The 21760-nt window shown below is 38.7% G+C and overlaps 1 protein-coding gene across 3 annotated transcripts in view; it reads right to left on the reverse strand.

Annotated features, from left to right (window-relative positions):
- Positions 1-21760, reverse strand: part of DUS4L (dihydrouridine synthase 4 like) — a 36777-nt gene that overhangs the window by 11013 nt on the left and 4004 nt on the right. For 2 of the 3 annotated variants that reach the window (XM_059847349.1, XM_059847350.1), the window contains exons 4-7: positions 21330-21447; positions 19797-19919; positions 18262-18488; positions 15449-16803 (exon numbers count right to left, since the gene is read on the reverse strand). In XM_059847349.1, the coding sequence (XP_059703332.1) occupies positions 16553-16803; positions 18262-18488; positions 19797-19919; positions 21330-21447 (719 nt within the window). In that variant the 3' untranslated portion in view covers positions 15449-16552. Of the gene's footprint in view, positions 1-1248; positions 1385-5454; positions 5606-7747; positions 7849-11191; positions 11296-15448; positions 16804-16999; positions 17002-18261; positions 18489-19796; positions 19920-21329; positions 21448-21760 lie in introns of those variants that run through there. The other variant, XM_059847351.1, reaches the window with a different exon arrangement.

Consider the following 21760-nt stretch of genomic DNA (forward strand, 5'->3'; position numbering starts at 1 on the left):
ACACACAAATAAAACCAGATAGGACTACAGTTTCCAATTTCTGGCTATCATTTACAAGTGGCTAAGAGAATGTGTTGCTAAGAGAATGTGAAAGCTGAACAAAAAAGAGCACTTTTGGCAAAATCTCAACAGGACGCAGAAGAAAAAAAACATACCCGTAAGCAGTAAAAAGACAAATTCCATGGCTGAGGGAAGAATTTGGATCACTTTGACAAAATACCAAATCCCAAAATTTTGGAATAATTTTAAATTTGGGAAACACCTAATGATCCTTGTTTTACAATACCTCTCAATTGTATTTTTTGTATCCCTTCTAGTACTTTCTGTCCAGAGTCTTCGTAGGAAGATTTATTACAAAATTGACAGTGCCAGTAACCATAGACACTGCTTTAGACAAACTGGAAGGGAACCTGTACACACCCGCAGCGAATTTAGTTCTGACAATGTGCTGGACTCTAAAAGCCTTCCTATGTCTAGATGTCTGAGCTCAGCTTAGGGTTCAGTCTCTTCAAACAGAAGTCAAACTGTCACGAAAAGATTTCATACATTTATCTTGATTATATCTTTGATGCCTTTCCTTCCTGAATAGTTATGTACTGAACCACAGCCTAATCACTCTTTGCATATAAATAACACCTCTCCAGTCTGCTGGTGGTTCTTTAAGTAAGAAATTTTTGGTAGTATTCTCATTACTACTACAACAGTGTCCTACTAAGAAATGGAAATATTCTGAAATTGGCTGACCTACAATAAAAAGATAGAAGAATACAAAACACATAAAATACAAAAGATTAATTTTACAAGTTAGAAAAACACATTCAGGACTGGAGAAAATCCTATCAAGAAGAAACAGTCACCATGAAAACAGTTATATAGTAGACTTTTTCAACCTGGACTGCTACAGCCTTGACCTAAACAGGCAACTGTTTGTCATAAAAGAAATAAAATTAGTGTCTCCCACTGTTATGACTAAATTCAGAGAGATATTACTATAACCTATTACTACTTTAATGAAATTTGTACTGGAAAGACAGAACTTCATTTATTTGGTTTATTTCAGTTTCCTTTGTTAATAAGACGCTACTATAATTTGTTTTCAGTATTCTGAATTAAATATTATAAAAATATTTTTCTTCTATTTTCAACCAGAACAAATAAAATGAACAAGCATTCTGTAGCTAACCATCCTCAGAGTACACTGCACTAACTACTTGCTGTATAAGAAAGTTACTGAAGAAGCTCAGATACCTCCTGCAGCCTTTCGTTCTCGGCCATGTATTTTTTGGCTGCTTCAGTAGCATCATTTACTTGTGTTTCCAGAGCTGCATGAGATGCCATCTCTTTTGCCAGCTGAGTGAGAAGGGTAACAGTACGTCTCAATACACTGGTGAAGAAAAACAGTGAATAGAACTGTAATTTACAGCACAAATAATAAAAAAACCCGAAATCACAAGTAAAAACCAAAACCACAAAAATCAAACCAAACAAAAAAATCCAACAAACCAAAACAAGCCCTTTTCTCTCTCAGTAGTAGATGCAAAAAATAAAACAAGAAGAGGGAAACATCCAGGCCCACTGATGACAAATAACAGCAACAAGAGAGACAGAAAATATTTTCATCCATTGACATTCTGATTTTTACTTGATACAGAACCTCCCTCCTCCTAAATGCCCACAGATATTAAGGGGTCAGAGACCCAATTGCTTAAAGGCTGTTTAAATACTGTTATATGACCCAGTATTTTTAACAGGATTGATCTCCAAACGCAAGAGCCAAACAACAAGTTATGGTAGTGAGTATAGTGAGGAAAAAAAATAAAAATCACACAACTTCATAAACAGCCTTGCAAGAAGAAAATTAGCAGTATAAGCATAATAATCTTCCAAGTACTGTCAATACAGTTAAATCAGAACACGTATGGATGTCAGCACTGATATGGCACCTCAATTCTAAGCTTTGCAAATACCTCGTTTGATTCTTTGCATCACTACTTTCATTACTCATCCTGAAGTCTTTCTAATGTTGCTGAATCAAGGCAACATGACACTGAATTAAATTAATGCCTATAATATAACCTACTATGCAGCTGCTCTTCAAAGAAATTTGAAAATCTAAGTAATTGGCTTTTGCATAACTGGAAGAGCATTAACAGATCTTTTCAAGTTAAGCCTCCCTCCACCCCTTGCTTCTTCATTGAAAGCTCCTTTTCTTACTTTTTTGGGGGGGGTAATATAAAAGCTAAGGTCCTCACATCACTACTTTTCCACAAGTTAGCAAATTTACTATTGCTTATTAACTTACAAATGCAGGAGTCATTAAAACATCAAAACTAAAATAGAATCACAAAATCATGTAGGTTGAAAGAAGCTTCCATCTCATGAAAAGCAGAACAGGTTAAGCAGATTGCTCAGAGGTTTGCACAGTTGAGTTCCTACCATCTTCAGTGATGGGAGATTCCACCATCCTTCAGGGTCCTTGTTCGAATGCTTAACTGCTCTTGACAGCAGCAGCACTTTTCTACCACAAGGCAGAACACCCCAGGCTCCTGTTACCTCTTGTCATTCCTTTTTGCATCCACTGAGATGAGCTGCATCCCTCTTTTTTACTACTAGACAGACATAGAAACCAATAGGATTTTCCCTTCAAAGTCTCTTTTGGCTGAAAGCAAAGCTCCTTTATCATCTCCTCACTGGTCACATATTTCAGCCTCCAACTTTCTCTGTACCCCACTGCAGTACTCCAGTATTTTGGGGAATTAAAACTAGACACAATCCTGCAGCTGCAGCATTCCATGTGTCATACAAAGCAGAATAACCATTTTCTTTGACCTGCTAACTGCATCCTTGCTATCACAGCTCAATACACGATTGGCTCTCTACCAGGATCCCCTGTTTTTTTCCTGCAAAACTTCTTCCAACCCACCAATGCAGCCAGTCTCCAGCCTGGATGCTGTATATGATTATCCAATAAAATGTCAGACTTTGCATTTGTCTTTGCTGAGCTTCATGAGATTTCTGTCAGCACATTTCTTCAATCTTTCTGGCTTTCTCTGAAAAGCAGCACTGCTCTCCAAGGTGTCAACCACTCTGAATTGGAACCATGAGCAGCTTGCTGAGAGCACACTCAATCCTATCATCCATGCTGTTAATAAAGACATTAAACAATACTGAGCCCAGTACGTACCCTTGAGAAGTACCAGCTGAAATTCACATTTACTATCCTTTGAGCCCAAAGGTCCAGGGAACTTCCCACCTGCTTTTTTTCCAGCCTGTGTCCCTCCACAGTTGGGCTATCAGGATACTAAAAGACACTATATCAAAGGCCTTGCAAAAAGGATATTCTGCTCTTTATCCACAGAGCCATTCACCTCACTGCAGAAGGCAACAAGGATGTTCAGGCATCATCTTCCCTAAGTAAATCTGATGGCTGTTCCATGTCATCGTGTCCTTCATGTCCCTGAAGATGTCTCTGAGTAAGATTTGCTTCATAACCTTTCCAGGGAGGCAAGTCTCTAGTTTCTTACATCCTGTTTTCTGTCCTTGAAGACAAGTGCAGGGTTTGCCTTTTTGCAGTCACCAGGATTCTCCCCAGAATTGAGATCTTTCAAACTAAGCCTTGCAATGACATTGGCCAACTCCCTCTGCCACCCTAGGACGCCACAGACTTTTGTATGTCCAAATGGCCTATGCACTCCCTAGCTGCATCTTCCACTACTGGGATGATGTTACATACCCTGCTGACTCTCGTAGAAAGCACCAGTGAGCAGTGGGCTCATGTTTTCTTGAGATCTTCTTTAGTTTTCAGCCCTTTTTATCCCTCTCTGTTTCAGCATGGGCTAAGAGAGGACCAGGTCAGACTAGCAGATGGGTGTCTCTGTTCCACCCAGGGGACAGTCTCCAGCGTCTATGACCCTCCTCTTTCCTGCACAGTTTGCAGACCAGAAGCTCAGCTGGCCCCAGTACCCTCACTGACAGGTAATTTTCCTCACCTGTACCCAGTGCTCTGCAATCACTGAACCCCACAACTGCTGTTGTGTTGCCAGAAGTGACAAGCTCCCGGCCTCCTCCATTTTATGAATTTCCATATACCATTCTTGTGGAATTCTCCTATTGGCTGATGTGCTAAAATGAACCAAAACTGACCCTAAATTTCTCCTAAACCTTGATGAAAGGCCAGCAGCTCAAAAAAACCTCAAGCAAACCTATTCAAGAGCAGAGCTTTTATACAAAATAATCTTTTAGGGTCACTTGACAAGTTTTCTTCTTTGGAAGCTGCATATAAGTAGGATCCTGAGAGATCAGCTTCCAATTCTTTTGTAGGATGCAATCTAGCTATTCCTCTTGGAGCAGAGATTAAAAACATATTTGTGCATATTTACTTAACCTTTCCGTAGGAAGATAAAGAACTTGATGTATTCCTACAACTGAACAAGGCTTACAGCCACATTTTTTTTTCCAAAGCTTTTCTGCTCAAGCTTTGTATTCATTTTTCCTTGACACTTTTTATGCTCAATGGTCTGCTAAAATGGCCACACATCACTCAAAGGGGAAGAAGTTTGACATAAGTCTGTGATTCTCTTGTTCTGCGTTAGTCTTGAGTATTGAGGCAATGTCAAGCAGCTCACTGAAGGAACTCCTAAGAGGACCAACACTTGTTGTCCAGCCACCAGAAAAATGTACAAATGGAAATCATCAGACCCACATGTCTGTTTCTGTTTGTTCACAATATCTGTGTCCAGTGACTTCATGTGCTCCCAGCCCAGCTGATAAGATCTGCAGTTTGTTGTGCCTACTGACTCACAGGTAGTCTTGGTTGCTACAGGTGGGCAGTACAGAACTGCACTTTCCTTTACCCTGTTTTAATAGCTGAACTTAGACATCCTGAAAGAGATACCAGACTTAAGATCATAACAGCATAACAGGCAAGTTGCCACAAAGCGTTTCATCTGAAATACAACTGAAACTTTCCTTGAAAGCTGGAATATTATCCTACAGCTCTTAACTTCAAGCTTGAGCTGAAGTAGCTCAGGTCAGTCTCAAGCTTTGCTTCTAAACACAGCAGGGTGCAATGACACCAGCTTGCCAGACAATAACATTATTTAACAGTACTTCAGTTTTTTAGCAGTTTTTTATTCCAGTTTTCCATGTGCAAAACAAAGGGTGTAAGTTTAAGGAAGGAAATGAGTGAGTATTCCCCAAAGAAGCTTCTGCAAAATACATATTTTCTCCAGCACTCAAAATGTTTCTTTCCATGTGTTGCTCACATACTCTTCCAATCTTCAAACAGTTGTAAGGTATTATTTTCCCTGATCTTACTTGCCTTGTAGCCAACCTGGTCACAATTAATTCTTTAATCTCTTGAAATTGTCCTTCTGACCTTTATTTTACAATTACTTTGTGCAATAGTTCCTGTAATAAACATACTATGTAAACATTCAAAAATGTTATACTTACAGCCAAAGAAATAAGGAAAAACCTGAGAGATACAGGTTTCTTTGCGACCGAAAGAGTTTCATCTGAATATGATCAAAGGCACTGCTGTTGACATTTGCAGCCTTTTCATTCACATGAACAGATGAGTATTTCCTGACTTCTCTAACAGCATCTGCAAACAAAAACAGTCTGTTCTTATTCACATCTGTGGGTGTGCATCCATGTTAAACCAGACTTTAGTACTAGAAATATATACTTTGATTTTCTGCTCAGCAAACAGTAATAGGACAAATAGTGACATCAGTTATGTTATCCATACATTTCAAAGACTGGTCTTGATAAATCATTAAGTTCTCTAGCACATTCCCAGGAATACGACAAACCATTGCTGAAAATACGCTTGAACAGGTATTTCAAACTCTTGTACCTAGCCACGAGGGATCAGGCCAGAGAAACTCACTCTAAAGATGTTACCAAAAACCCTACGGTGTCAAAATGTCACTACTGACAACTGAGCTAAAATTCCCCAGTGGAGAAACAGCGAGAAAAGAGAAAGAGAAGTGAAAAGAAGCAGTATTTTCTCAGGTATTTGTCTTACATGGAGTTTTTTAAAGATATGCATGTGTTTTAGTAATGATAGAAGGGTCTACTTTATACTTCAATCATAGACGGAAAAAATTATTTAACATCCATTAAAATAGGAATACTGTAGCAACACAGCAGTAGTAACATCAGTAGTAACTACTAACTGTAAAATTATCACAACAAGAATGGAGAAGGAAAGCTACAACTCAGATTTCTTTCATCTGCCTTTCATACATCTTTCAGTTTCCTTTCATCCATCTGATAGTTCCGCAAAAGGGCCAGTGCATTACAAACACCTTTCAAAGGACAACATAATTAATTAGGACTTACATCCACATAAACCCCAAACCTAACCCAGTTAAGAGTCCATATTACTATCTTTAAACGTAAGGCCATCAGACATTCCTACAACCAATACAGCACTTTAAATCTCCTCCTGCACATCAATAAACACACACATTTTGTGACGTGTTCTTGCAGAATATTTTGGCCAGATGTTATTAAATTGCTGCTGCATTTGTCTAAGCAGGCAAAATCAACTCTAAAGAAAGCACGAGTGACTATCATCACTCATGACTGTCTCTCTCATATGTCTGAGTTATTTGGACATTAACAAAAAAAACCCCTAAAGTGAAGATTCAAACAATGCCTCAAAGACTAGGAGCAAACAAATGCATGTCCCTGTGCTATAGGAAGAGTCTAGGCCTGCAGTAACCTGTCACTTCATGCTATGGGGCAGGTATCTCATCACTGCTTCCCCTTAGCCCGGTTCTCTCTTTCCACAAAATCAATGACCATCACCAAGTCAAAAGCAAACTTTGGTCAAAGTTTTCAACAGCAGTTCAACAGAGTAAATGAAATACATTAGTTCTCAATCTTAACCCATTCACTGAAGACCTACTTTTAAGAATAATACTAAACATAATCTTAAAAAAATAATAAAACAGTCTATTTGAATTTCTGGTACTTTAAATATTAAGAATATAGTCCTATAGCCTAATCTGGCATAGTTATATATGTCAGGTATCAGTGCATCTGTATGTTTCCCTCAGCAGAAAATAAAACCGTGCATTTCTTCTTTCTATTTCAAGTAGCCTGGAATTAAGTAGCATGTATATTCTAAGGCACTGGAAACACTTAACCATGGAGAACTACTTAATACCCTCAAAACACAGGAGAACGGCTTTCATCACTGAAATACAGGAGATGCCTACCACACAACAGTCAGGACAGACATTAAATGAAATCAGTCAAGCATATGGTAACAATTAAAGCTTTACTCTTACTTCACAGATCTACCCATAACAAATGAAGCCAGCTCTTTTGTATCTGTGCTGAGCAAAAGTATTCAAGCACCCCAGTGCTTTGATATATTCTGGTCTTCTATTTCAACAGCATCCAAAAGAAAGAGTGCCATCTGCTGTATGAGGTACAGCTCAGCCAAATTCTGGTGTCAAACAAGTTCATTTACCTGTGTGAGAAAGTCTAAGCTGCTGTTTGGTTTCCCTAAGCTCCATTTTTCCCTCTCATTCACTCAGTATAATACGATTGCATTTGGATTCCTAATGTGGATGCAGCATTAGCCCTCTCCTCTCTCATTCCACTGTATAATTTTTCAATAAATTAGCTGACTTACACTAGGCTTGAATCCTTTCCATTAGTTTAGTGATATAAACTCAATGTACCAGGTTTCTTATACCCATTTTTTAAGAAATTATCTAACACTTACCAAGAAACAAGACGATCAACAAAACTATTATTGTAAGGAACATCTTGTTCCAAAATACTGCCATTTTGCTCCATAGAGGAAACATAAAAATCTTCTGCCATCTGTAAAATAGAATTGTGTTATTCAAGAATAATTAAGTACTAAAAGAAGAGCATTAGAACCCCACAGAAGAGAGCCTTGTTATTGATAAGAGACTTGAATAAGGTCTCTAAACAGCTGCTTTAACTGCAATAATTTAGGTATATGTTAACTTTTCCAGGAATCTAACTTCTCTTTTTTTTGTTGTTAATACTTGTACAATTTTTTGCATGATAGCAGATACTCTACAGATGTGTTTTATTTTAGCTTATACTTCGGCTATCATTACATTGTATTCAGTCCTGACTATAACAAGGGATAGGGCAAAGACTGTAAAACACATTCCATTATTTTTGGTTTTTATCCACTAATACCTCTATTAACTCTGAAGTACAAGGATTGTTATTACATTCTAACTTGTGATGACAACAAAAAAGACAAGTCTTGTCTTCATATTTTGTTAAGAGTTAAAACCTCTTTCCCAATAATAAATTTGCTGGCTACAGAAGTGACTTCTGGTGAGGCCGATGGTGGTGTAGACTACTTCTTTTTTTGAACAATTAGTTGTCTATTTGATATTGCTGCATGAAGGGCTGTAGCAGAAGTCACACTCGCAGCACAAACAAAAAGCTTCTGATGTGCTCAAATGAACTGAAACAAGTGATAGCAGAGCACCTACTTGTCCTTTGCTGCAGGTTAGAATCAGTGCTACTGCACAAATGAAATAATACCTGGTCATGCCATAGGGATTTAACACAGACATACTACTCACCATCTGATTATACGAGGTAAAATTTCCTACTTTTGTTAAGACTATTTACACTTACCAGAGACTATAAAAAATTTACCCTCTAACAGTGGTTTCCAACCTACTATGGATTTAATTTAAATGAAACTGTAGCATCATCTTCTATAGCTCTTTCCAGCTCTCCACCAAAAAGAATTAAAATGTTTTTGCACTGTGCATGCAAAAACCTCATTTAAGTCCTCTAGTATAATCTGAATTCTTTACAGCAGACAGCCTCAGTCTGTATCAAACTAAAAGCTTATTTCAAGCTACAACTCAAACAAAGCCAATTCACTAACTTTTTAAACATGCAATTTTCTAAGCTCCATACTGACCTTCATTTAAGAAGTGATTCTTTGAGGTATGACCTTAAATAAACTACACTGCCAAGTTATAATCAGGCTAAAAATATGGATCGCTTTACTGGAGAATCTTCCTGTGTTTTATTTTCACATTTATTTTTCCCTCAACAAGAATTGACATTCACATTGACTAACACTCCTCTTCCTTTGGTGACAAAAGTCATATAAACACTCCTCTTCCTTTGGTGACAAAAGTCATATAAATATAAAACTTCCATACTATAACACTAGCCACCATTATAGATGTACTACACCTCATAGAACAGATCTGATCTGTCTCTGCGTATTTGCATTTTTATACTGTCAATTTACTCATTCCCCAGGAACTTAAAAACTTCTTAGCAAATTAAAAAAAAAAAAAAATTTAAAAAGCGCACACTCAAGAGAGAAAAGGAATCCATCTGAAGACTGACAACTGAGTAAATCAAAACTTCCAAGAACAGCAGTTTCCCACCTGTCAGTAACCATGCATGCCTTACTGCTGACAGAACCAGCTCCCAGGCCACCAAGATGTGTCAGGCAGAGCTGCTGCCCCCTGGTACTGTCACAACAGCTAAATCTGATTTTTAACCCCACAAGATTCCTGCAAGTTTTGTTAAGAAGTTAATTGCATATACCACGCAGGGGATAAAGTGATTTCACTCTTTCAGAAACCACTGTTCAGAGGAATAGCTGAATGCTCCAAACAAAGCATACAAATCTATCCTTTCTGTAGAATTAAAAGCAACGTGTTTAATACTTGAATAAATTTTGGTAAAGCTGCACATTACGAATTTGCTTTTCAGCCACAAACACTGGACTCTGTTTGCATAGTAACTGAAACATATTTCAATACTCCCAAAGTATTTTGCTTGTGACATCAGCCTGCAGAAATTCTTGCAGCTAGTTTCCTCACATAAGCCATTAATAATCTGATGATTATGACTCCCATAATACTTCTCTCCTCTTACACAGTTGCACTTTTGCTTAGAGAACAATAAGAAATACCACAACTCAATAGTCTATGTTGAAATGTTGAACTCCTTGCAAGCCAACTTGTAAAAAACCAGAAGTTGAATTAGATTTCAGAACAGTTTCCATTTCTCAAGCTGAGGAAACATGCCTAATCATTGGTATCAGCTGTGGAGGAGCCAGTCATTGTCAAAACTCCTCCACAGGTTTAAGTAGTTAATACAGACTTTCCACAACAACTCTTGGTCCTTAAGAGGGCAATAAAAGCTACATCATTCTAAATACATCTAAAGATGCAGGAAACAATCATGCAACAGTTTTTACAGAGCACTGCTGAGACAGCTTTAAATTTTCATTCTGCTTGTTGTGTTGGGGGGTTGTGGGTTCTTCTTTTAAGACTTCTTTTGTAGGTTTGGTTCTTCTTTTCAGACTTCCTGATATTCGGAAAAGAAAGCAGAAGTCTGCTCCTCTGCCTCCTGCACAGAATCTAGCTTTATTTCCTGTAGGGAAATAATATTACCAAATTTGAAGAGCGACTTACAGGAAACGAGATAATGCAGTAAGTCAGGCCTCTGCAAACAGTAAAGATAATAAATTAATTTTGTTTCTTTCCCTTACTGTGTGCATTTATTTTACAAGAATTTATCATTTTCTTAATATTTGTGTTGTGTTCCAGAAGTAGTACTATTTTCTTAATCTATATATGAGTTTTTATAGAGTTTTACAGAGGTCTTTATTCCAGTAGTCCTGAACCTTCAGCTTCAAACTCAGCTCGTTTTTTCACACAAGTGATCACAAACTTCTTGCAGCCGTTACACACAGTTTGCCATTTGCTTTGAATATCTGACGTCTTATCTCTTCAACACCCTACAATGCCTAGTGTACACGAAAACATAAAATGACTAACTGCCGAAAAAACCGCACTCTCCTCTCATTAATTACTGCCGGATGCCTTTCTCTCTGCTGCCTGCTCCACAGCTCTGGGAGAAGCCGTCCCACCTGCTGAAGCAAAGCGGGTGGCTCCTCTGGACACCCCGACCGCTGCTCTCGGATGAATCAGCACTGCGTAGAAACGTAAAGCTCCTTACAGAGGCTGCGATTCTTGCAGCTCCTGATACTCGAGTCCCAAGCAGCATTCCTTCGGCTTTGTTTACAACTAGTTTAGGATGCAGCAAAGCTCCGTGTTTATGAAAAAAGAGGCGTAAAATAAACCCAAACTGGTGAGAAGAGCAAGATGTGTCGTTCAGCACACCCAAGTCCTCCTACCTCAGCGGAGAAATGAACGGCAGGCAGAGCACGAGAATTACTCCGATTTCGCCATACAGGAAGGCAGCCACTGCCGTCCACTGGAAAGTCATCGTCCCGGAGGCCTGCGGGGGAACGGGCGGCTCTGACTTGCCCTCCCGAACGACACCGGGGACAGGGAGATGGGGACCGGGACAGCCCGGGGCCGCGCCGGCCTAGCGGGCAGAGCCCCCGCGGGTTCCTCCCGCCGCCTCCCGCCCCCCAGCGCTGCCGGCGCCCCCTGCGCGGCCGCGGAGCCCCGGGGCCGCCTCATTCCCGCTCCCTCCCGCCCGGCCGGCAGGCCTGCCTTCGAACCTCGTCAGCGCCGGCACCCGGCGGAGCTGATGGCGCCCAAAGGGCGGGAGCGGGGCCTCACCGGCCGGGGCTGCGGAAGCGCGGGCCGGTCTCTCTGCCGGCACAGGGCGGGGAACCGGGGTGTCTGTACGGACACGGTGCCGCCTCCGCCCTGCCCGGGAGATGTGGGCCGGGACGGGGCTGAGTGACACGGCGGGGGCGGCGCGGAGCTGCCGCCGGCCCGGCCGGGGAAAGGTGCAGGCGGGGGAGGGATGCAGAGTGCAGCCCGGGCCTCCTCGAACGCGGAGGCCGCGCTCGGCCCGGCCCGGCCGCCCGGGCACACGTGCGGTACCTCCTGCGGAGCGGGGACCGAGAGCTACGGCGGGCGCGGAGCTACCAAGGGGCCGCACCTCTGTTGGGAAACGCGTAGATCTACGCGCTGAGAAGGGTTCAAATGAGCATCATCTTTCTCCTATCTAGGGAATGGTTGTAAGCATTTTGCTGCGGAATCCTGCTGTGATCATCCCACCGCTCCATGATTCCAGCTTAAATCGACTGGGGAGTCAACTCTGCTCTCCAACATTGTCACGAATTTCTAAAGTTCAATTAAAATACTGCGTGTGTCCATCCATTCCCTCCTCCATGTGTTACACGACATTAGTGTATTAAGACCTAGTAAACAGTTTTCTCAAGGAATACAGGTCCAGTATTTATAAAGACAGCACAAATAACAACCAAACAAGAGTCTCAAACACGGTCCAACAGGCCTGTTTGGGCCTCATGAATAAAACAGCATTCCTTCAGAAAACCCTGTTCTATCCTATGGTCCTCCTCAATGCTTTTTATCAGCAACCCAAGGCTCCAAGCACATTATTTCAATGCAACTCTCCTTCTTTGCCCCTGCATAAGAAGGACGTGCTCTGATCACTTTTTCCTTTTGATCCTAACAGATGCTGAGGTGCTGTCAGTGGAAGAGGTCACCTTGTCTACCTGGGCATCACCAGCACTCTTTGACACAACTACTTGCTTTGGGGAATTCTTTCCCAATTAAGTTTCATCAACATGAGACAGATAAAATGCTGTGAATAGTAGTTCTTTGTTACTCTAATCCATTGGAACTGACATGGGGTGGGAAGTTCTTGCATAAGCAGTTTTGAGCAGAGCTGTTTGCAGCTGCTCACAATCTGAAATTGTTTACTTAAAATTTCCCAGGTCTGCAGCCTGGGGATGGAGCCAGTGTGTCAACATTTTTCTAGTTGCTGCCAAGCAATGTCTGGATGAAAGGTTACATCCCAAATAATTGTTTAGGAACAACAAATAGTGGAGAGAACTATAAAGAGTCATTTCAATCCAATCTACACAGTAGGAATAGCCCCAGTTTTAAGTAGTATTTCTAACACATTTTCATAAACATATTTAATCAGCACTATAGACAAAACACAACGTCTTAGAATGTTCTGGTTATTACATTTTAGCTAGTGGCCTAGAGCCAGTATACTTCACTGAAGCTGTTAAAACGTGAATAAAGACTTTCCTTTAACTACAGAGCAGTTTCCATTTCTGAGCTGCTTACTCACCTTTCTAGCACTGTAAGCTGCTCTCCTACTAGCATAGCCTCATACTGATAGGACTGTATTCACTTGTCCCCAATGCCAGAGACTTGGAGCCACTTTTTCACTTGAGAGGCTCTGTAAATCTCAGAAAGGCTCACTGTGAGTGTGATTGCTGTGCACTTCCCTGCAGCTGATGCGTGTTCCCCACCAACCCAAAATGAGATCTGAAGAAAAGAGACATCTCCTGCAAACCTCTGTGAGACCTCTCTTCTCCTGTTGAGTGCACTCTGCTGCTCCTGGAAGGAATTCTAACTGAAGCTGTAGAAGGATTGTTGATCTAAGGCTGTCTCTCATATACTGAACTACCATATGATGAATATGATGCCATACTAAATACACACACACACACACACACACACACACATATATATATATAAAATGGCTGGCTGCTTTAGTGAAAAAAATTCACAAACCTTCAAGCATCACAGTTAAAAGGAATACCTTCCTCTTCCATCAGGGAGGTGACAAAGTATTCAGAAGCAGAAATAGGAAATGCCCATATACTAACAGCTGGTTAGAGGACTGAAATCAACTAATTCTCTTTTGTAACAAAAGTAAAGTTTAAACTTGTTCTGTTCTATTTTGACTTCTGTGACAGCCTTATCATCACACACAGCTTTTGCCCAACCATCAACCCAACAGACCTAAAAAATTTAACAATAGGCAATAGAAAAAATGGAATTGTATAGGCTGTGTGAGAGTGCTGGGGCTACTGTAGCAAGATAAAAGTTGCAAAAGCATAGAGGTATTATGAGAATATGGTATTGTTGTGCAGGGGGGTTTAACATAAAGAATAGGATCAGTTACAGGAGCAAAGAAACTAAAATAGGAAACAATGCTTTTTATCTTATGCCACTTACTTTGTACTTATGTTACAACATTTAAAAACTAGAAAATAGAAAGACTGACCACCTGGTGACATTAAAAGTAACATATACAGGAGAAGGACTAAAATCCAGTGATTTTAAACTGCATTAGTATTTTTTCATGTTCAAATATCTTATAATGAGAAGTATGACCATATTCTAAAAACAACACTGGTAGCTGAATAACTCTCATCCTTAGCAATTTATGTATATTGGTGCAGTATGGTGTTCAACATCTGGCTTAATGACTCCAACTTTGCAATTTATTCTGTGGAAACACAGTGAACCATGTTCACATGCATACAAAATTCAGAATGGAAGGTGAACAGTTCATTTCACCCTTGAAAAGGGATGATGAACTTCCATTGACTTTTATGATAGGCCAGATCAAGCACTCCATAATTACTACCAATATTAACAACAACCTAGGTCTTGTACTTCAGGCAGAAATCTCTGTGATTAATCTCACACAGGCACAACAACTGCTGCCTTCAAAATCATCAAGTACTCAGTTCCTAAGTAGGTCAAGGTATTTCCAGTCCTCTAAAATTCAATTTTCCCAATACTACAGAAAAAAATAAAGCCTTTGTGTTGATTATATATAGTAAATTATTCTTCTCTGCTCCTTGAGGCTAATGGGACAGTTTGCTATATATAGTAGTTGCTAGCCAAATCATAAAACTCTTAAGAAGATGGCAACAAAGGGCTTAGTTAATACTTTCACAAATCCTTCTCTTCTACAATTCAGTTGCATAGTTTTAGTTCAGGGGACGCTGGAGGTGTTTCAGAACTGAGAACAGTGTTGCAACATACCTGGATGAACTTGATACTGGAAATTTGGTAGTACAAAATACCTAGTCATACAATTGGGAAGTAAGAACTTCTGCTCTAAAACTGGGAACTCATAATTTACATGATAAATATTAGATGAGGAAAAGTGAAGTATTAGAAGTAGTAATTAACTGTAGAGGACACAGCTGGGAATTTACCTGGAATGCTATACAGAACTGTGCCCAACTAACATCAAGAAAACATTACAATCCAGAAGAGTGAAAAGATAGTTGTCTGAAGGAATGGAGACACACCAAAAATGGCTGCAGAGGTTGTCTCAATTAGCCTAGGAGAGCAAAGCATGTCTGTAGTTTTCCATTTGTTAGCACATCGGGAAGGTGATCATATCAAAAGAGTTATGTAACTTTGCTGCCTTAAATAGTGAACTGGACTTGATGCCTTGGGTCATGCCTTTCAAACTTTTGTTTATATGCCTAAATCAGAGGTCCTGCCTTTCAAACTTTTCTTTATATGCCTAAACATTCACTAAGAAAAATAATCACATATTTTATGCTATTGCATTAAAAAATGGTGATAATTTAGGATACCTGAACTATGAAAAGATTTGGAGAGTAACATCAAAAGCAAGCTTCCCTTCTCCAGATTGCTGTCTAATAAAAAAAATTACAACAGCATACAAAACGAAGTAATTTATTTAGAAAATCTGGAACTATTCACATGTATATTCATAGAACAATCACAGTCAGAAAACTCGGCAATTTTTGGTATGAATTTCTGTGTAAACATATAAAGAAAAAATTTATTTGATTACAAATAATTGTACTGTATAGTTTTGTGAAATTTCCCTTGCAGAACAAATGCAGCTGGTGTGTAATGTTATTATCTTGTTCTAATTTTCACTATTTTGCCCCTATATAATGATTCAAAACCAAGTGGCTGTCATGCTTTGGTAAGCAACATGCCAGCAGGCAGAAAGGACTGCAAGAGCCCCACTGAGAGAATCTGTCAGCTTTTCTTTGACCTAAAAAGTTGTGGTTTGAGAGATGATAGGGATTTTATCTTGTATACAATTATTCAACAGTAGATAAAGAAAACTGAATTTAGTTAGATTTAACTTAAAAGTCTTGTTCTTTAGATTCAGCTAAGTTTGTACTTAAACTCTCTCTTCCTTTTTTCTTCTTTCCCTCTTCCTTTTCCTTCGTCCTTCTTTCCATAATTGTTTATCTATTCTGTGTTTCTTTTGCTATAAGAAGTATTAAATTTTTCTAAGTTATAAATAAGTTACAAAGTTTTAAGCTGCAAAAGATACATCAAATTTAAAAAAGGATGGCATGATGGGCTTTAAGCTTATGTTATCTAAAGCAAAAACTTCTGCAGTTGCTTCCTTTGTATTCTTTTGGTCTGAAACTACCATCACTATCTATAAGTAGTCCTGATTTTAGGAGGTTTAATGTAAGAAAGTCCTTAGTTTTGTAATGATATTGCTGTGAGCAATTATCTGGTGAAAAATTAAATTACTGGGGCCTTACAATAATCAGTCCTCTCTGTAGTAATGCACTGTAAATAGAATTCCACATTTGTAGAATCTTGAATATTCTTCAGAGTGAAAAATGGAGACATAAAAATATAAAGTATCATTCAAATAATAATGTTCTGCTGTGTTGAAAATACTTACACAATATACAAATGTGACTAAAAAGTAAAAAACCCAGTGAAAACTTTTACAGTTTATCAACAACTGCAAAGTACAAATTGACATAGGACTAACATACTTTCATTTACCCCAAACCATAATGGTCATTCAGATAATCTAGTACTGCTGAAGTACTTGATAAAACATTAAAAACTTTTTTTTCTTGTTTTGAAGTGATGCGCTCCATCATGTACATCAAGTGGTGGTGAAAACACGTAAAAGGAGTTCCGTGCTCAAGAGCAATGTCAACCCAGTCCTGGATGCACTGAAAAGGTGTCTCTTCATATCCTGCAAACATAGCTGGATTTGCCAAAAGTCCTCTAGCCACCATTATACCTTCAAATCGGAAATTAAAGCAGTAAGTTACATTCTAGTTTCAGTTTTATGCTAAATCTTCCTGTTGATTTTGTACAACACCCCTTAGGACACCCACCCAAAGCTTACAGATAGTAATGGGAGAACAACGGGGATGAGTATTAGAGCTGTATCAGAGAAATCCATTAAACAAGACAAACCTCAGAGGATCTACAACACCTACCAACACATTCCAGAAATTTTGAAACAAAACACAGGTCACAGAAGCATTTCTTCCCTTCTTTTGAAACTGCAACTAATTAGTACTTTGTTCTTTTTTGTTACACGCATTTATTGCTTTTGTAACATAAAATTACAATGGAAAGACACAAGAGGACCAATAATTTTCTGTGTAACTCATTCTATTCACTGTCCTTCTTCCACTAAGAGCTCAATGCTCAATTAAGTACATTTTAGGACTCTTGATATGCAGTAAATATTTCTGAACAAGCATGGAGTGTATTTGCAACTCTAATCCAATACTGTCAGATAAACCCATACAAGTTCTATTGTAATTTTTCTGTGATTAAGGGATTCTGGTTTTCTGCACTATCAAGATACAATCTATCACACTCAGTCTTTTCTTAAAAAATAGGATGATCAAAAATGAAAAATTTCTTTTGTCATTGTCCGTGACAGAAAAAAACGGAATGCTTACTATTTTTACTACTGAAGAAGGTCAGCTGGACTGTGAGAACATTTTTTTGTATTATGCATTTCCTTTTTGCTCTGTATTTGGGGGGAAAGTCACTGTAAGCAGCATGGCAGCTCGGTTCAATTTCTGTTGTAGTTTTTAAACAGCAACAGTGTCAGCAGAAACCTGCCACATGTACTGTTTCCTGGAAGACACAAGGTCTGTAGATACAGATTACCTTTTCAGAACATATACCAAATTTCCATACTGTCTTGAAACCACAGAGAGTTGCAGGAATCTATTGTGACTTAATAACTACAAAAAATCCCCGAATTCTATGACTGAAATGAAAGTGCAATGCCTCACTGTGTCCTTGAAGTTAACTATCAGGCTTAACAACATATCCCTTTTCCACTGTGGTCTCACTGTAAGAAATCTGCTCCCATGTGCAGGAAGTAGAGATTTCCAAGTGGAAGTTTACAGTTCTTTAAAATGATCAGAGAAAGAGAATAAAAAAGAGAATGTCTGAAGGTCCCCCTGAACTCCACTACTGAGTGATGAGATAGCATAATTAATCACAGAGCTTTTGTAATTTGCCTCAGAAATAATTATTTGAATAGCAGTGCTCTAGTGTTCTGATGATCACCAGTGATTCTGCTTATGAGTTTTTTAAGGCATCTAAAATATCCTCTTTCATTTGTCTCCTCAAGAAGAGAAAGCACTCAAATCATGTCCTACTTACATGCAAAATAAATACCTTGAAACCTGGTAGGTTTACATAGAAAATAGAGTATGTTTAATCTTACCATCTGCTTCTGTCAAGTGATGAACATTTTCAGCATCTTTTAAAGATTTTATGTCTCCATTAGCCACAATAGGTATAGACATGCTTTGTTTAATTATTTTAATTGCATCGTAATGTACAGGTTGATGCCTTTCTTCTATACTTCTCCCATGTACTGTAATCCATGAAACTCCAGCTGCTTCAGCTTTCTGACACAGGTCAACTGTTCTTTTTAAATCCTCATGGATCCTAAAATTGCAAGGAATGAAAGCAGCAGGTAGTAAATTTCCTGGCCTATATAAAAAGCACTCCTCCATAAGGAGGAATTACCACAGATTTCCATAAATAACAGTAGAAAGACAATATTACAGTTGGAAAAGAGTGTTTGATTTTTGGGGTGTTTTTAAGATATATGAGTTTAGTGTATGGAAACTGGTATTTAATTTAACATTTCCCAATTATATCACATCTCCGTAATACACATGGTAAATTTTATAGAGATTGAGCAAGGGTACCCAAAAAATCTAAAATCAATGCCAGGATTTTGCATATTTTGTGGGGGAAAAAAAATACCGAATTTATAATAGTTCCCTTTTCTAGAAGGACTGGAAACTGAGCTGCAACTTAAATGACAAATAACAAAAGGCACATAGAATATATGGTGAAATAATGGATCAAGAATGGTCATAGAATCATAGAATGGTTCAATGGGGAAGCAACCTTAAAGATCATCCAGTTCCAATTCCCCTGCTATGGGGAGGTAGTGGATCTTCCACAACACCAGGTTGCTCAGAGCTCATCCACCTTGGTCTTACAAACTTGCAGGGATGGGCATTCACAACTTCTCTGGGCAACTTGCTCCAGGGCTTCACCACCTCCACAATAAAGAACGTCTTTCTAATATCTAATCTAAACCTGCCCTCTTTCAGTTTGACGCCATGCCCCTTGGTCCTGTCACATCATGCCTTTGTACAAAGTCTCCCTCCGTCTTTCTTGTGGACTCCCTTTAGGTACTGGAAGACTGCTGTAAGGTCTCCCTGGAGCCTTCTGTTCTCTGGGCTGTACACAAAGCAATAAAAAACAAGTCTAAAGAAGTTTAGATGCTGATGTAGGGAAGCAGAATGTATTCCTTACAGCAGCTGTGGGACCAGTTCTCAGTTTTGTTACCCATCCCTTTAGACCCAACCACAAGTGTGGCTCTGCTCTCTAATAGCTCACAAAGCAAATCCTTGTGATGATACAGACTATGTATTGCTTTTCTTTTATAAAAGCCCTAATCTTTAACTTGTACTTCCATGTTGTTTGGATTGCAAGAGAACTCTAGCTTACAGTGTGTTATCTGGGTAAGTAGTCAAAGGCTGTGCTGGTTTTAAGTTTTCTATTACTTGCCCCAGACATCTGAGTCAAAAAATCTCAGCAGTCTTCACATGTAAGGAAATTACTATGTGTAGTATTGCATTAACAGAATTATAAATATTATTAGTATTACACTAAATTCTTTAAGGGAATAAAAAGGATTCTTCCATGTACCAGAAAGAGCACTTAAGTTAGACCTACCTTATTTTAATAGATACTGAAAATTTAGGGTTGTCGATCTGACTCCGTACATGTCTCACCATATCTTTAACAAGCTCAGGTTTATTTATTAAGCAAGCACCATAACCTTCTGAAATCGCCCATCTTTAAAAGAAAAAGAACACTCATAATCTACATCTGAAGAGATGCAGATGAATATCAGTTACATACATCAGTTTCTTTCCTTATGACCTTCAGAGTGTGTGGTTAAATGAACAGAGATAGTACTGGCTGTAGATCAATTATTTGTTTGCAGTTTGGTACAGCTTTTAGATCCTAGTTCAGTCTCCATTGTGCTACTAGAATTTTGGACAGGTTACTAATCTCTTTAAGTTCCATTTTCTGTCCACAGAATGGACTCATAAGGAAAATAAATTAAAATTTAATCTACAGTGAAAGAAATAATTTGATGTTTCCCCTTCCCCCGTCACAGATTTCTTTTAAATGCATGACAACTTCATATTGAAGAGGAGGATTTTTTGAAGTGCAAGTGAGGATATTATTTTAGTGATATTCTGGTCTCACCATTTTGACTGGCAAGAATAACCTTTGCTTCCACATAATAGCAGCAGTTTTTAAAATAATTTTTCTTATAGAGGCACATAAAGTACACCAACTTTTGTTATTTTGGAACTAATTTGCACAAGAAACAAACAATTCAAATGTAAGCATGTATTTTTGGCCTAAAAGGAACAGACAGTTCGACATACTTAACAGTAGTTAGCTTAAAAAAACCCCAATACTTCCATGCACAAGCCTCACATCTTTCCAGAAAGGCTTTCTCAAATTCTATAGTTTTAGGTCAAGAAAACCTTATTAGAATAGAGAAATTAAATTTATTTGCACCGTAATATTATCTTTTATTTTCCTACATTTTTCAGGCCTTTATTTAGAAAAAGACTGCCTGACACACATGTAACACATGGTTCTCAACTGAACCAGTTAGGAAGACTCTTACTACTCTGTCTTTCACTGTCAAGACAAAATCTTTATCAATTTAAGTCAGAAGTACATCACTAATTCACTATACTTATAAATGTAATAAAAGATGGAAGAAATTATTTTCACTACTTTATCTGTATAATTTTATTTTAAAGACTATCCTTCACTTGCAGCAAGTTTGAGACATCATGGACTTGCCTCATTATTCTGGAAATTGCTACATCATGATTCAAAACACTTGCAAATTATTTGCAGCAAGCTCTTTTTGGCAGTGCACATTTAACAGTTGCTGAGAAGGGATGGACACTTCAGAGCCAACACTCAGTATGACAGAAATTAAAAAAGGCAAGTTGGCAAATACATATAGTTTTCCCAGTCTCACCATGGTGACAGGCAGCTGGGAGCAGTCAGAACAGTGCCTTGCCACATAGACATTTCTGACAGGTTAAAAAGCTCTTACTCTCCTGAAATATATTTTTAGGCTAAGATAGAAATTATTATGAAAAGGAAGACCAGCATTCTTTAGTCTCTTAATTATTTTCCCATATCTACCCAGCTTGTTCAAACCTTTACCTCTGAGGACAGCCACAGTTTAGGTCTATTCCATCTGCAAAAGGACAGATGATACGGGCAGCATCACACAAAACCTGTGCTTCTTTAGCAGCGAACTGAACAATCAGTGGGTGATCACCTATGAAAAGATATTTAGAGATTTAAAAATTCCCAGAAAATAAAAATAACAGGTTCTAAATTTTGAATGCTATTTTTGTATATTGTACAGCTGTCTGACCATGGTCCTGGCAACCAAGTATAGGTGACCCTGCATGAGCAGGGTGGCTGGATAACATGACCTACAGAGGTCCTTCCAAGCTCATCTATTTTGTGATTCTGTAAGCCCTCAGTCCCAAATAAACAAAGGTAGCTGGCCAGCGGTTACTTACTAAGTGAGTATGTCTATTAACAGAGGTGGAAATTCAGACAAATATAGGTGTACTACACAGTTG

This window comes from Haemorhous mexicanus, chromosome 5 (assembly GCF_027477595.1).
Source record: "Haemorhous mexicanus isolate bHaeMex1 chromosome 5, bHaeMex1.pri, whole genome shotgun sequence".
Classification (NCBI taxonomy): domain Eukaryota; kingdom Metazoa; phylum Chordata; class Aves; order Passeriformes; family Fringillidae; genus Haemorhous; species Haemorhous mexicanus.